Source organism: Schistocerca piceifrons, chromosome 3 (assembly GCF_021461385.2).
Source record: "Schistocerca piceifrons isolate TAMUIC-IGC-003096 chromosome 3, iqSchPice1.1, whole genome shotgun sequence".
Taxonomy (NCBI): Eukaryota; Metazoa; Arthropoda; class Insecta; order Orthoptera; family Acrididae; genus Schistocerca; species Schistocerca piceifrons.
In genome coordinates, this window is record NC_060140.1 from 112,404,093 (window position 1) to 112,417,948 (window position 13,856).

At 42.4% G+C, this 13,856-nt stretch overlaps 1 protein-coding gene across 1 annotated transcript in view; it reads right to left on the reverse strand.

Moving 5' to 3' along the window:
- The window catches only part of LOC124787604 (serine/threonine-protein kinase SMG1), a 393,945-nt gene that overhangs the window by 196,259 nt on the left and 183,830 nt on the right, over nt 1-13,856 (reverse strand). Inside the window, exons 21-23 of the mRNA XM_047254356.1 lie at nt 13,700-13,807; nt 12,935-13,158; nt 9,279-9,456 (exon numbers count right to left, since the gene is read on the reverse strand). Of these exons, the coding sequence (XP_047110312.1) occupies nt 9,279-9,456; nt 12,935-13,158; nt 13,700-13,807 (510 nt within the window). The remainder of the gene's footprint in view (nt 1-9,278; nt 9,457-12,934; nt 13,159-13,699; nt 13,808-13,856) is intronic.

Here is a 13,856-nt window from a genome sequence, read left to right on the forward strand (position 1 = left end):
AACAAGGTAATGGCGTCTGGAAAAGGCTGTTCGGATGGCAGACTCAAGGGACACAAGGTTATCAGTGGTAGAGTGACCCAGGCAGAAGCCGCCCTGGCACAGAGCCAGTAGGCCACGTGACTCCAGGACCCAACCCAACCGCCGAAACACCATACGTTCCAGCAGCTTACAAAGAATGCTGGTGAGGCTAATGGGCCGATACCTATACACATGAAGCATGTTTTTACTGGGGCTGAGCACTGGAATGATTGTGCTCGCCTGCCATTGCGATCGAAAGACACCATCGCACCAGGTCTGGTTGAAGATGACGAAGAGATGTCGCTTGTAGAGACGTTTAATCATGTGACTGATGGGGCATTATAGGGTTCACTGTGGCGTATAGTGAACGAGAGGACTTTCCCTTCCATTTGCCTTTTGAGAGTGCAAAAGGCTGGGGATAATTCTCTGATGCAGTGGTGTGAGCATAGTGCTTGGCAATTGCATTTGCGTCAGTAGATAACACATCATTTATGTTAACACCAGGAAAACCTGTTGGGGTCTGGTACCCAAACACTCTTTTGACCTTTGCCTAGACTTGGGAAGGTGACATATGGCATCCAATTGTCAACACGTACCTCTCCCAACACTCCTGTTTCCACATTTTGATAAGCTGGCGAACGCGGGCACGGAGCCGTTTAAAGGCTCCAGGGTGCTCCAGGGAAGGGTGCCGCTTATCGCGCTGTAGAGCTCGCCGGCGCTCCTTAATTGCCTCAGCAACTTCTGGCGACCACCAATGTACTATCTTTTGCCGGGGCACCCTAAAGAAAGAGGGATCGCGTTTTCCGCCACAGAAACGATCGTTGTCATTACCTACTCAACCACCACATCAAAGTTATCATGTGGGGCGGGGAGATTCAATGGTGACAGCAGAGGTGAAGGCTTCCCAGTCTGCCTTCTTTGAAGCCCATCTGGGCAGGCATCCATAGGCCTGATGTGGGGGTAGTGACAGGAAGGTGAGGAAGTGGTCACTACCACACAGGTCGTCATGTGCTCTCCAGTAGATATATGGTAGAAGGCCAGGACTGCAAACCGAGAGATCAATGGCCAAATATTTCCCATGTGCCACACTGAAATGAATTATGGCCCCAGTATTTAAGAGGCGGAGGTCGAGTTGTGACAGTAAATTTTTGACATCTCTGGCTCAGCCAGTATGAACTGGGCCATCCCACAAGGAGCTATGAGCGTTAAAATCTCCCAAAAGTAGGAAAGGTTTAGGGAGTTGATTAATCAGTGCAGCCAATGCGTTCCGGGGTACTGCACCATCTGGAGGATGATATATGAGGGTATTTCGGAGAGTAAAGAAACACCGTACGCCAGAGGAACAGAAGTGTTTTGGCGAGCAAGTTGGCAACACTGGTGTTAACCTTGAACCATTAGCTTTCTCCTCGCAGTCGTTCGGCAGTTGAACGTTGCTTCTGGTTGGTGTAGGTCACGTTTAAAATGGCTGCACCGATTCAGAATCCCGCCAAATGCGAAGTGCGCTCCATCATACATTTTCTTCGCGCAAAAGCTCAGCGACCAGCAGATGTTCACAAAGAAATTGTTTCTGTTTATGGGAACATTATGAATCGACAAAATGTAACGAAATGGTGTTGTCATTTCTCTGGAGGTAGGACCAATATTCATGACGAACAAAGAACAGGTCGGCCATCTGTGATCTTTGATGCCCTTCTTCAGAGAACGGAGGAATCAATTCGTGCGAATAGACGCCTCACATTGAAAGAATTGCATCAGATCATATTGGACGTGTCAATGACAACTCTATGACATTGTGACTGTCAAGGTAGGGTACAGGAAATAGTGAGCGCACTGGGTTGCAAAACTGTTAACAGAAGAACACAAAAAGAAAAGGATGGGCTTTGCACTTGACTTCCTCACACGCTATGGTGAAGCAGGTGATGAGTTTCTTGATCACATTGTGACAAGTGACGAGACATGGGTTTATCACTATACACCTGAGTCCAAGCATCAATCAATGCAACGGCGCCATTTGAATTCACCAGAAGCCAAGAAATGCAAAACGTCCATTTCAGCGAGGAAAATCATGGCTCTTTTTTTTTTTTTTTGGGACAGGCAGGCATTCTTCTGTTGGAATTTATGCCTCCTGGAACGACAATTAATGCTGCTGCAGATTGCCAGACTTTGAAACGTCTTCAAAGCGCAATTTAAAACAAACACAAGGGAATGCTGACAAGTGGAGTCCGATTGCTTCATGACAACGCTCGGCCTCACACAGCGCTCATAACCAAAGCACTACTCAATTCAAATGGGACTTATTGGACCATCCGCCATACAGCCCGGACCTTGCGCCAACCGACTTCCATGTCTTCCATTACCTGAAGTCACATCTTGGTGGAAAATCAGTCCACGACGATGAAGAGATCAAAGATGAAGTTGAAATGTGGTTCCGACAACAGGTGGCAACCTTCTATGACTGTGGGATACAAAAGCTTGTGCACCGACTTAACATATGTTTGGATAACGAGGCTGATTATGTCGAAAAATAACAAATAATCCAGTTAATAAGATGTAACTGACGTTTTCTAAATAAATGTTCTATTTAAGGACTGCGAGCCATTGTATCTTTACTTTTCGAAATACCCTCGTACATTGCAGACAGTTATTTTCTGTGTTGTCCTTATCCTTACAGCCACAGTTTCGAGAGGGGTTTGAAGGGGCACAGGTTCACTGCATACCGAGTTCAGGATATAGACGCAAACTCAACCTGACACTCCATTCGAGTTGTTACAGTTCCTGTAATATCCCTTATAGCCATGGAGGGCAGGAGTCCGCATTACCGGGTACCAGGATTGCCGGAGGGCAATGCAGAAAGCAGGTGTAAAGCTTAACAAATGCTTAACTGGAGGAGGACATTATCGTGAGGCTGGGAAGGCATGAAGCGAGAAAGGAGGATGGGAAGGCATGAAGCGAGAAAGGAGGCAGGTTATGCCTCAGGGTCACCTGCTGCCTCTGACTTGAGTATTTGTAGCCATTTCTATGGTGAATGAGGCATCAGTGAGATCCAGGTCCGCAGGGGAAGCTAAGATCTCCGCTGCACCCTCAGATGTAGAATTGATAGCGAGTGGTGGTGTTGGGGCCACCAGAGGGTCTTGTTTCTTAGCAGACTACTATCTAGTTTGCTTGCTCTCTCACTTCTCTTTAGGGGCTTGCTGGGAAGATTTCTCCGAAGCAGCACAGAGGAAGACCATGTAGCTCATGGTCTAGCAGCTTTTGGCTCCTTGAGCCACTGGTGAGTGTCTGCCCCGGCATTAGTGGAGACCTTGGGAGAGAAGGTCCCAACGAACCCCTTCTGCACGAGAAGAGCCAGAGGAGGCTGTTGCTTCTCTGGCAGGGGGGAGGCGGTCGATGTCCCTGGCGTTTGGGAGGGCCTTGCTCCTGGAGTAGGTGCTTTGAGAGCAACAGAGGAAGATGTGCCCCCTACCACCAAAGGGGCAGATGTATTATGGTGGCCCGGAGGGCCCACTGTTCGCGACACAGAGTGAGGAATCACTGGCACTTTGGACGGCGATGGTGATGTAGCTGCAGCGTATGTCGACGTCAACCGAATGGGGTATAATCTTTCGAATTTACGTTTAGCCTCTGTGTAAGTCAACCGGTCAGGGTCTTGTACCCATGATTTTCTGCTCCTTTTGGAGTATTGGGCAGTCTGGTGAGCAGGGGGAGTGGTGCTCTCCACAGCTGATGCATGTGAGAGGTGGCGCACATGAAGTATCTGGGTGCAGTGGACGTCCGCAGTCTTGACATGTGGTGCTGGAAGTGCAGCGGGAAAACATGTGCCTGAACTTCTAGCACTTAAAGCACCGCATAGGGGGAGGGACATATGGTTTAACGTCACAGTGGTAAACCATCGCCTTGACCTCTTCAGGCAATGAATCACCCTCCAATGCCAAGATGAAGGCATCGGTAGCAACCCTGGTGTCTTTGGGTCCCCTGAAAACGCGCTGGATGAAATGAACACCCTGCCATTCTACAATGGCGTGGAGCTCATCGTCAGGCTGCAAAAGGTGGTCACGATAGCAAATAATCCCCTGGACCATCTTGAGGCTTTTATGGGGAGCGACAGAAAAAGGAATATCACCCAGCTTATTACAGGCAAGTAATGCTCGGGACTGGGCTGGCGATGCTGTCTGAATCAAGACTGCTCCGGTTTCGCATCTTGGACAGCAATGTCACTTCTCCAAACTTATCCTCAAGGTGTTCAATGAAAAATTGAGGCTTCGTAGGTAGAAAAGAGTAGCCATCGGTTCTGCTACAGACTAAAACCCGAGGTGAATATGGCTCTCTCTGTTCTGTAGCTGTACATCCTCCCATGGTGTAGTGAGGGAGGGAAACGATTTAGGATCATACCTGTCGGCATTGTATTCTATCTTGCCCTTCTTAGAGACTGCTGGTGCCGTACGGTCACCTGCAAGAGATGACTTAGTCCGCTTCATCGCGGGTCATCCACTCGATGGCACCCACTTCGATCAGGGGCTCTCCCCATGGGCGCCACCCAGCCACAGCAAAGGCCACTTGGCATGATGGCCGTTGCCGGGCGTCCTGATGCCCAAGAAGACAGGCATCTACTCCTTGGCATACATGGGAAGTTTACAGCTCAGGCATCAGCAGTGCGATCCCTGTGTTGTCAGGGATCATGGGTACATGACGGCCCCACCACAATGGACTTGCTACCGTGCTCGATATTGGGGGGAGAAATCCAATACTGTCTCCTGTCCTCTTTCGCCTTCATGCCAACGGAAGAAGATGACCTACTCTGGAAAGTGTCCATGCCCAAATAGTTGAATTGCAGTTGGAGATGCCAAGCCATGACAAGAGATTCAGGAGATCGAATCTAATGGCATTCATGCAAAATGTAAGGCGTCATTCCCCATATGGTCTGCACTTCTGTAGAATTTTGAAACTGGCAGGTCAAACCATAGAGTGGGGCGGAAACTGAAAGAGTCCTTTTAGTCGCCTCTTACAACAGGCAGGAATACCTTGGACCTATTCTAGCCCCTAGACCCACAGGTGAGGGGGAACCTTATTTAACAGTGTTTTTGGGCCAACATGGGAACACACAAGGGTTGCTTGCTGCGAATCTCCAAGTGCATCAATATGCACTGAACAGTGTGCTCTGAAACGCTAGTGCCTGCACCAACACTGTACTCGACCATCAGATCTGCAACACATCATTGCCTATCCTGCTTTAACAGAACAAGAAAACATACTCAGAGTTTCACCATCCTTTAATCTCTTTCCAAAGTTGTTCATGAAAGTAGTACATGAACAGCTCTTCTGTTTCTAAGATGCTTTTCCCAGGCACCAGGTCACAACAATTTGCCATCATCAATGTCAGTGGATTTCCTCATTTCTGGCCTGTATCATCACTATAATGATTCCCCGGTCATCTCTGCTCCATTGATATACTTTCCTTACAGTGCCAAAGGCTCACAACGCCACCAAGTGTACTCAGTCCCGTGGTGGAGAGTGGTCATAATGTTCCGGCTTATCAATAGCACCCGGATTTCTATGAAAATGCATTTGACATTTGTGTTTGAATGTTTTGGCCATTTGGGGATGAAAGCACATTTCTAAGATTTCACCAACATAACTGCATGAATTTAAATATTTATAATGCATGTTGTTGTTGTGGTCTTCAGTCCTGAGACTGGTTTGATGCAGCTCTCCATGCTACTCTATCCTGTGCAAGCTTTTTCATCTCCCAGTACCTACTGCAACCTACATCCTTCTGAATCTGCTTAGTGTATTCATCTCTTGGTCTCCCTCTATGATTTTTACCCTCCACGCTGCCCTCCAATACTAAATTGGTGATCCCTTGATGCCTCAGAACATGTCCTACCAACCAATCCCTTCTTCTGGTCAAGTTGTGCCACAAACTTCTCTTCTCCCCAATCCTATTCAATACTTCCTCATTAGTTATGTGATCTACCCATCTAATCTTCAGCATTCTTCTGTAGCACCACATTTCAAAAGCTTCTATTCTCTTCTTGTCCAAACTATTTATCGTCCATGTTTCACTTCCATACATGGCTACACTCCATACGAATACTTTCAGAAATGACTTCCTGACACTTAAATCTATACTTGATGTTAACAAATTTCTCTTCTTCAGAAACGCTTTCCTTGCCATTGCCAGCCTACATTTTACATCCTCTCTACTTCGACAATCATCAGTTATTTTGCTCCCCAAATAGCAAAATTCCTTTACTACTTTGAGTGTCTCATTTCCTAATCTAATTCCCTCAGCATCACCCGACTTCATTCGACTACATTCCATTATCCTTGTTTTGCTTTTGTTGATGTTCATCTTATATCCTCCTTTCAAGACACTGTCCATTCCATTCAACTGCTCTTCCAAGTCCTTTGCTGTCTCTGACAGAATTACAATGTCATCGGCGAACCTCAAAGTTTTTATTTCTTCTCCATGAATTTTAATACCTACTCCGAATTTTTCTTTTGTTTCCTTTACTGCTTGCTCAATATACAGATTGAACAACATCGGGGAGAGGCTACAACCCTGTCTTACTCCCTTCCCAACCACTGCTTCCCTTTCATGTCCCTCGACTCTTATAACTGCCATCTGGTTTCTGTACAAATTGTAAATAGCCTTTTGCTCCCTGTATTTTACCCCTGCCACCTTTAGAATTTGAAAGAGAGTATTCCAGTCAACATTGTCAAAAGCTTTCTCTAAGTCTACAAATGCTAGAAACGTAGGTTTGCCTTTCCTTAATCTTTCTTCTAAGATAAGTCGTAAGGTCAGTATTGCCTCACGTGTTCCAGTGTTTCTACGGAATCCAAACTGATCTTCCCCGAGGTTGGCTTCTACTAGTTTTTCCATTCGTCTGTAAAGAATTCGTGTTAGTATTTTGCAGCTGTGACTTATTAAACTGATAGTTCGGTAATTTTCACATCTGTCAACACCTGCTTTCTTTGGAATTGGAATTATTATATTCTTCTTGAAGTCTCAGGGTATTTCGCCTGTTTCATACATCTTGCTCACCAGATGGTAGAGTTTTGTCAGGACTGGCTCTCCCACGGCCGACAGTAGTTCCAATGGAATATTGTCTATTCCGGGGGCCTTGTTTCGACTCAGGTCTTTCAGTGCTCTGTCAAACTCTTCACGCAGTATCATATCTCCCATTTCATCTTCATCTACATCCTCTTCCATTTCCATAATATTGTCCTCAAGTACATCGCCCTTGTATAGACCCTCTATATACTCCTTCCACCTTTCTGCTTTCCCTTCTTTGCTTAGAACTGGGTTTCCATCTGAGGTCTTGATATTCATACAAGTCGTTCTCTTATCTCCAAAGGTCTCTTTAATTTTCCTGTAGGCGGTATCTATCTTACCCCTAGTGAGATAGGCCTCTACATCCTTACATTTGTCCTCTAGCCATCCCTGCTTAGCCATTTTGCACTTCCTGTCGATCTCATTTTTGAGACGTTTGTATTCCTTTTTGCCTGTTTCACTTACTGCATTTTTATATTTTCTCCTTTCATCAATTAAATTCAATATTTCTTCTGTTACCCAAGGATTTCTACTAGCCCTCGTCTTTTTACCTACTTGATCCTCTGCTGCCTTCACTACTTCATCCCTCAAAGCTACCCATTCTTCTTCTACTGTATTTATTTCCCCCATTCCTGTCAATTGCTCCCTTATGCTCTCCCTGAATCTCTGTACAACCTCTGGTTCTTTTAGTTTATCCAGGTCCCATCTCCAAATTCCCACCTTTTTGCAGTTTCTTCAGTTTTAATCTACAGGTCATAACCAATAGATTGTAGTCAGAGTCCACATCTGCCCCTGGAAATGTCTTACAATTTAAAACCTGGTTCCTAAATCTCTGTCTTACCATTATATAATCTATCTGATACCTTTTAGTATCATTTATAATGCATATTATATAATTATATATATATATATATATATATATATATATATATATATAATAATGCATATTATATAATTTTTCTGGCCTCAGTACATGTATTGGAATGACTCGCATAACACCACCTCATACTCACGATTTTTCTATATGAAAATTACGCCGAAAGTGCAGAACATTAGTAATTTCACAAATTCTGTTAACAGCCTGAAAATTTCATGGTCTACTCAAGTGCCCTAGTTCGGCTCTGTAAATGTTGACAGAAGTCAATATACTCTGTGCCAATAAATTTAAATAAAAAAAGGATCCTATGGTTAAGCAATGCTGCCCCATATATGATAATGGGCAGAAATGCAATTAAAATATTTTATCCTAACATAAAGCACATTACATGTTTAGTACAGGTGCTGCATCATGTATCCGAAACAGTACATCTACAATATGACACTGAATATGCGGATATCCTCTACAAGCACGATAAAAATACACGCAAAATGCAAAGGTTTGAAAGTTCTGGCAGCCTTAATTAAGGCACGTGCTGAATTTTTTTACTATTGACAGTGTTCTTGAAAGCACTTTTAGGTGTTGCCACATTTAGAGAGAGACTGCCAGATTTAGCTTTTCCACCACAATTTATTTTAACAAGGTGGATTACCTGGGCTGCTATCTTTTACTGTGATAATTGTGATGTAAGTCAGTAAGAGACCTAAATTACCACAAATTTATTTGAGTTGTTATATCTTTGTTTCATTCTACTGTAAGGCCTTAAGTTATTGCCCCCTAATTGTTGCCTTCTCACTGTTTCAAAAACATTACATCACACCTGTCCACTTTCATTTAGTTCTACATTGTCATATGGGCAAGCTGGATTCTAACTAAGGAGAAAACTATTAGTTTTGTTGCATAACACAAAAAAAGAAAGAAAATGGATAAAAGGTTTTACAAAGAGATGAGCAAACTACTTATTTTACTCCTTGAACAAGTTGTTAGACCCATTCATGGCACATGCCAAACATTTTATTGAAAATATGATCCTCATGTCGGGGAGGGGGTGCGGGGGAGAAGGGGGGAGAAGGGAGAGGGAGGAGGAGAAGGGAGAGGGAGGAGGAGAAGGGAGAGGGAGGAGGAGAAGGGAGAGGGAGGAGGAGAAGGGAGAGGGAGAGGGAGGAGGAGAAGGGAGAGGGAGAGGGAGAGGGAGGAGGAGAAGGGAGAGGGAGAGGGAGAGGGAGGAGGAGAAGGGAGAGGGAGAGGGAGAGGGAGGAGGAGAAGGGAGAGGGAGAGGGAGAGGGAGAGGGAGAGGGAGAGAGAGAGAGAGAGAATATTTTTCATACTCACCATTTTAAATGTATTTACAGCTGAGTGGCCATTAAAATTATCTCTCAGGGCTGAAGCAGCGCAATGCAGTAGCGTTGCCTCCTGTATAAATTCGGAAGGAGAGTGGCGAATGCCCTCCTGGAGATGGAATTGAGCCACTTTCAGACAATCTTCAATTTTTTCTCCCCATTCCACCAACCTGTTTGCAAGAAAACAGAATACCACATACAGTTTCTGACATCTTATACAAACCATTAAGCTATACCAACATAGTGAATATTTACTCCAGTGAATGTATTTGTGAAGCAGTAATAAGACCAAGAAAATGCCAACGCAATGCACAAACGTAATTAAGCAGATGCACTGTGTAGACAAGTGACAGGTACAAGCATCTGCATGCGAATGATTGTCATGTGTCACGATCTTATACAGTCACAACATAGATATCGGTCCAACCCTTTATGTGTACAATAACATTGTGTTTTAATTGCATCAACCTGCATGTAAAGCAACATTTTGGATTGAACATTCTTTTTTCTCACCTAACAGCAAAGTTCCAGTTGCGTCCTTATATAGATATCACCATTGCGTAAACAACAAATGGTACAGCCATTAAAATGTTATGAATTGGTTGTCACAGGATTTGAATGTGCCACTGCCAATAACTTATACAGCACAGGCTGTGACATACGAGCATTTTGCCAAGAGATGGGAACAGAGAATACACTTCCCAAAGATCACAATTATCCTGCGCACTGATGGGTAGCAACTCTGTAACATTATACTGAACCAACAAACTGCAAAAGCCTTTACATATTTTATTTTTTATCATTCTTTAAGTTTTTTCCAGCTATCTTTTTTTTCGTAATCTGGCTGGAAAATCACTAATTCCTTTAACAATGTTTCAGCAGGCAGCCATTCAGTCATTGTTAAGGCCAGACTGAAATTCTAATCTGAGTGTAATTTGAATGTGTTTAAGGCTGGAGAACCATGCTTCAAATCTGATCCATACTTATTTCAAGATGACACATCACAGATGAAATAAAATTAATTAATGACAACACGTACACCATAGGTAGGCATGTGTGTGTCAACCCTTTCATTGCTACAGGCATGCTCTTTGTGTTCCATGCTGAGGCAGCTTTTGTTATGGCTGTACTGTTCGCCAAATATTGGTGCCTGTGCTGTGAGATGATGCTCTGGCCGATACAAAATACTTATCATCCCATTTTTCAAAAACTATTAGGTGAAAAAATTTGATTTTTGGACATCTTACAGTCTGATTTCTTCACTCGATAAAGAACCAAATTTCTTTTCGTTATCCATCGCACTTACTGCGCTGCATCAAATTAAGTAAAACATTGCATGAAATTTTAAAGATTTTGCAGAGATAAAACCATATTGTGTACACTTTGCGTTTGGTTGATTTTAGCTCATACATTGCAGTGAATGAAATGTAGATAAGATGTTGAAATTTTATTTAAAGTTTGCACATTCCAAATCAACAGGTCTTAAAAATTGTCATATCTCAAATGATTCAAGATACTGCAATGAGGTTTTTTTTGCAAACAATAGAACGCAATAAGGCACATATGTTGTATGATAAATCCTCAAAACTTTTTTATTGACCGAGATATTGACATAACTCGTTTGAAGCAGTGCGAGGTCAACGGCTCAGAATAACATGCAGATGTGCATAGCATTGTAGGAAAACTCAAGGTAGCATGTATGTAAATATACATCCACAATACGGCGTAGTAGGATGCGTACAGAAGCCCACAGCTGCGAATGGGTTTCCAGTAAATACAACAAAAACAAAATAGTATGTTTTACTACTGTAATTGTCATGCATAAACAAATAGTGTGCACCACTCTACTGGAGAAACTTCAAGTTACAATCAGAATGAGCTTGCCAAATTGCTTTTCAAAGTCTGAACTATTCAAACAGCCTTGTCTTTGGGAGGAACAGTGAGGGAATATAGTTACTTCTATCATATGTTAACTTTGCCTTACATTTTTGGCAGACTGATTGTGTCATCACATATAGCACTCATCTAGGCAATACTCTGTTTATAGAAGACAGTGAGGGGAGGAAATTTAATTCTGCAATATTTTAATGTTGTATTCACTACGGAGGAAGCAAAGTTGTATACCTTGTACTTAAGATGATTTCCTGAAAATTGTGTTAATTTCAGTGAGGATAAGGAGAGATGTTTCGCCAGGATGTGAAAGTGATGGAAGAAAGCTATCAGGATACATGGAACAGATATATGATGGCAGACTACTGCTTGAGCAAGCAATACGATTCTCCTGGAAATCCTGACAACAGGAAATCTCTACAATGATAATTGAGAACTTGATGTTATATTCAAAGTCTTGTTTCACTGTGTGGTACATTTATTGTTTTTAATGATTTGGTAATATTTTTACATCATTTTTAATACTAAAATTATTAACGTAATTTTTATGTATGTTTTTCTAAGAAATGCATACAATCTCAAAAACTAGAGTCATTCAAGCAGAACCAAAGATATATTAGGATTCAGCATCATGAAGTTATCCTAAAACCATTCTTACACAGCAAAGAATGAAAATTCCATGTAGGAATAACAACAATGTAGGAAAAGAGAGATTGCTGCTTACCATAAAGGAGACACGTTAAGTTGCAGACAGGCATAATGAAAAGACACTTGCACACATCTTTTGGCCACAGCCTTCATCAGCAAAAGAGAAAGACAGAAACACACACCATTCATATACACAAACAAGCACACATTACCGTCAATTCCAGCAACTCAAGCCAGAATGCATTCTTGTTTGTGTGAACGGTGTGTGTTCCTCTGTTTCTCTTCTGCTGATGAAGGCTGTTGTTGAAAGCTTTGTGCAATTGTCTTAATTGTGCATGTCTGCAACTTAATGTGTGTCTTTTTGGTAAGCAGGAATTTACCTTTTCCTACTCTTATACAGGGTGTTCCAAAAGTCCTATTACAGGCTCCTAGTGGTTGTTGAGAGAGCTTATCAGATGAAGTTCTGACAAAGAACTCAGGTTCGGTAATGAACCGTTTCAATGTGAACCAAGTTTTAAGGTCAGATTACTTCAAATCTCTTGCTTCACTATACACAAAATGGAGACAATGATGTCAGACTTGTGTGATCTACACCAGCTGTTTCACAAGGCAACTCTGCAGTCCATCACACAAGGTGTATCTGTGACACAGACTTTCATATCTACAGTACACACTACCACATGCCAATTTCTTGTAGCTGTTGTAGTAGTTGATGAGGAAGTTTGCCTACTAAATCAAACACTTGACGTAAACATCTCGTCACCCAATTGTAAGTTTTTTTCATAAACTAGTTCAGGTACTTAAATGTATAAAGGTTAAGTTTTACTTGGCATTAGTACCGAAGGTTGTGGAAGAGTTAATTTAGATTAGTTCTGTGGTGTACGAAACTAACAAGGAGATTCTATCACAGAAGAAATTATGTCCCTCTACTACCTATTGTGTTATTTACTGATAACGTTAATGCATAAGAGAAAACTGAACACTTTAGTAAATGTTTCAGAGGGACATTCAATTACAATATCAAAATTTTCTGCATTAAAAACAAACAATATTATCTAAGATACATTTTCATGAATTTTTTGTCTAAAGATCCAGACAACTAGGGCTTACCGAGTAGTTTCATCCTTATCCTGTTGTGACATCTCTAACGCAATACCCATGAGAGCATTATTGGCTTCCCCAAGCAGTCTGTAACTGCTCCAATTTTTAGCATGGTGTGTCGATTCGCCAGCCCAAATACTAGGCCATTTTTCCAATTCAGATGCACCAGGAAGTTCATCACGGTCAAATGCTGCTAAAGCTTTGGCTTGAGAAAGTGTTACACGATTCAATAACTGTAAAAGATATCATTCAAGAAATAAACATAACATTGTTTATGCAAACATTACTAAAAATTACATGTTTTACTGATACCACAAAAAGTGAAATCATCAATGAAAACTAATGATCAGCAAAGCAGGTAAAAGCACAGAAGATGGGAAAAAAAGAAAGAAGGGGGGACGGAGGGAGGGGGGAGGGAGGGGGGAGGGAGGGGGGAGGGGGGGGGAGGGGGAGGGAGGGGGAGAGGGAGGGAGGGCCTAGAAATAGCTGATGATGGATACAGAGGAAATGAAAGGAACATGTGAAAAGTAACAAAATGAGCAATGACTAACAGAATACTGATAATAAATTCCCTGGACTCACTCCCATTCTTGCTCTGCTTCAGCTCAGGGAGCTGACAAAAATATGAAAAAAAGGCAACATTAACTTAGCTGGAAACTAAAAAAAACTGGTTGTTACCAATGTCAGTGTCACTGACAAAACTTTCAAATTTTAATCACTGCAAAAAATTGCTGAATTTCAGCTTTAAAAGAATGCAGGATGCAGTGAACTTACATATTTTTGTGGAGTACCACCATTCTGATTGCCCCATAACTCTGCTTCCTTTTCTTTCCACTTTATCAAATCATCCCAACTGTTTACTGCCAAGTAGCTTTCAGTCACCTAAAAAAAAATCATTGTTTTATTTAGGAAGAAAATATCACACTATTCA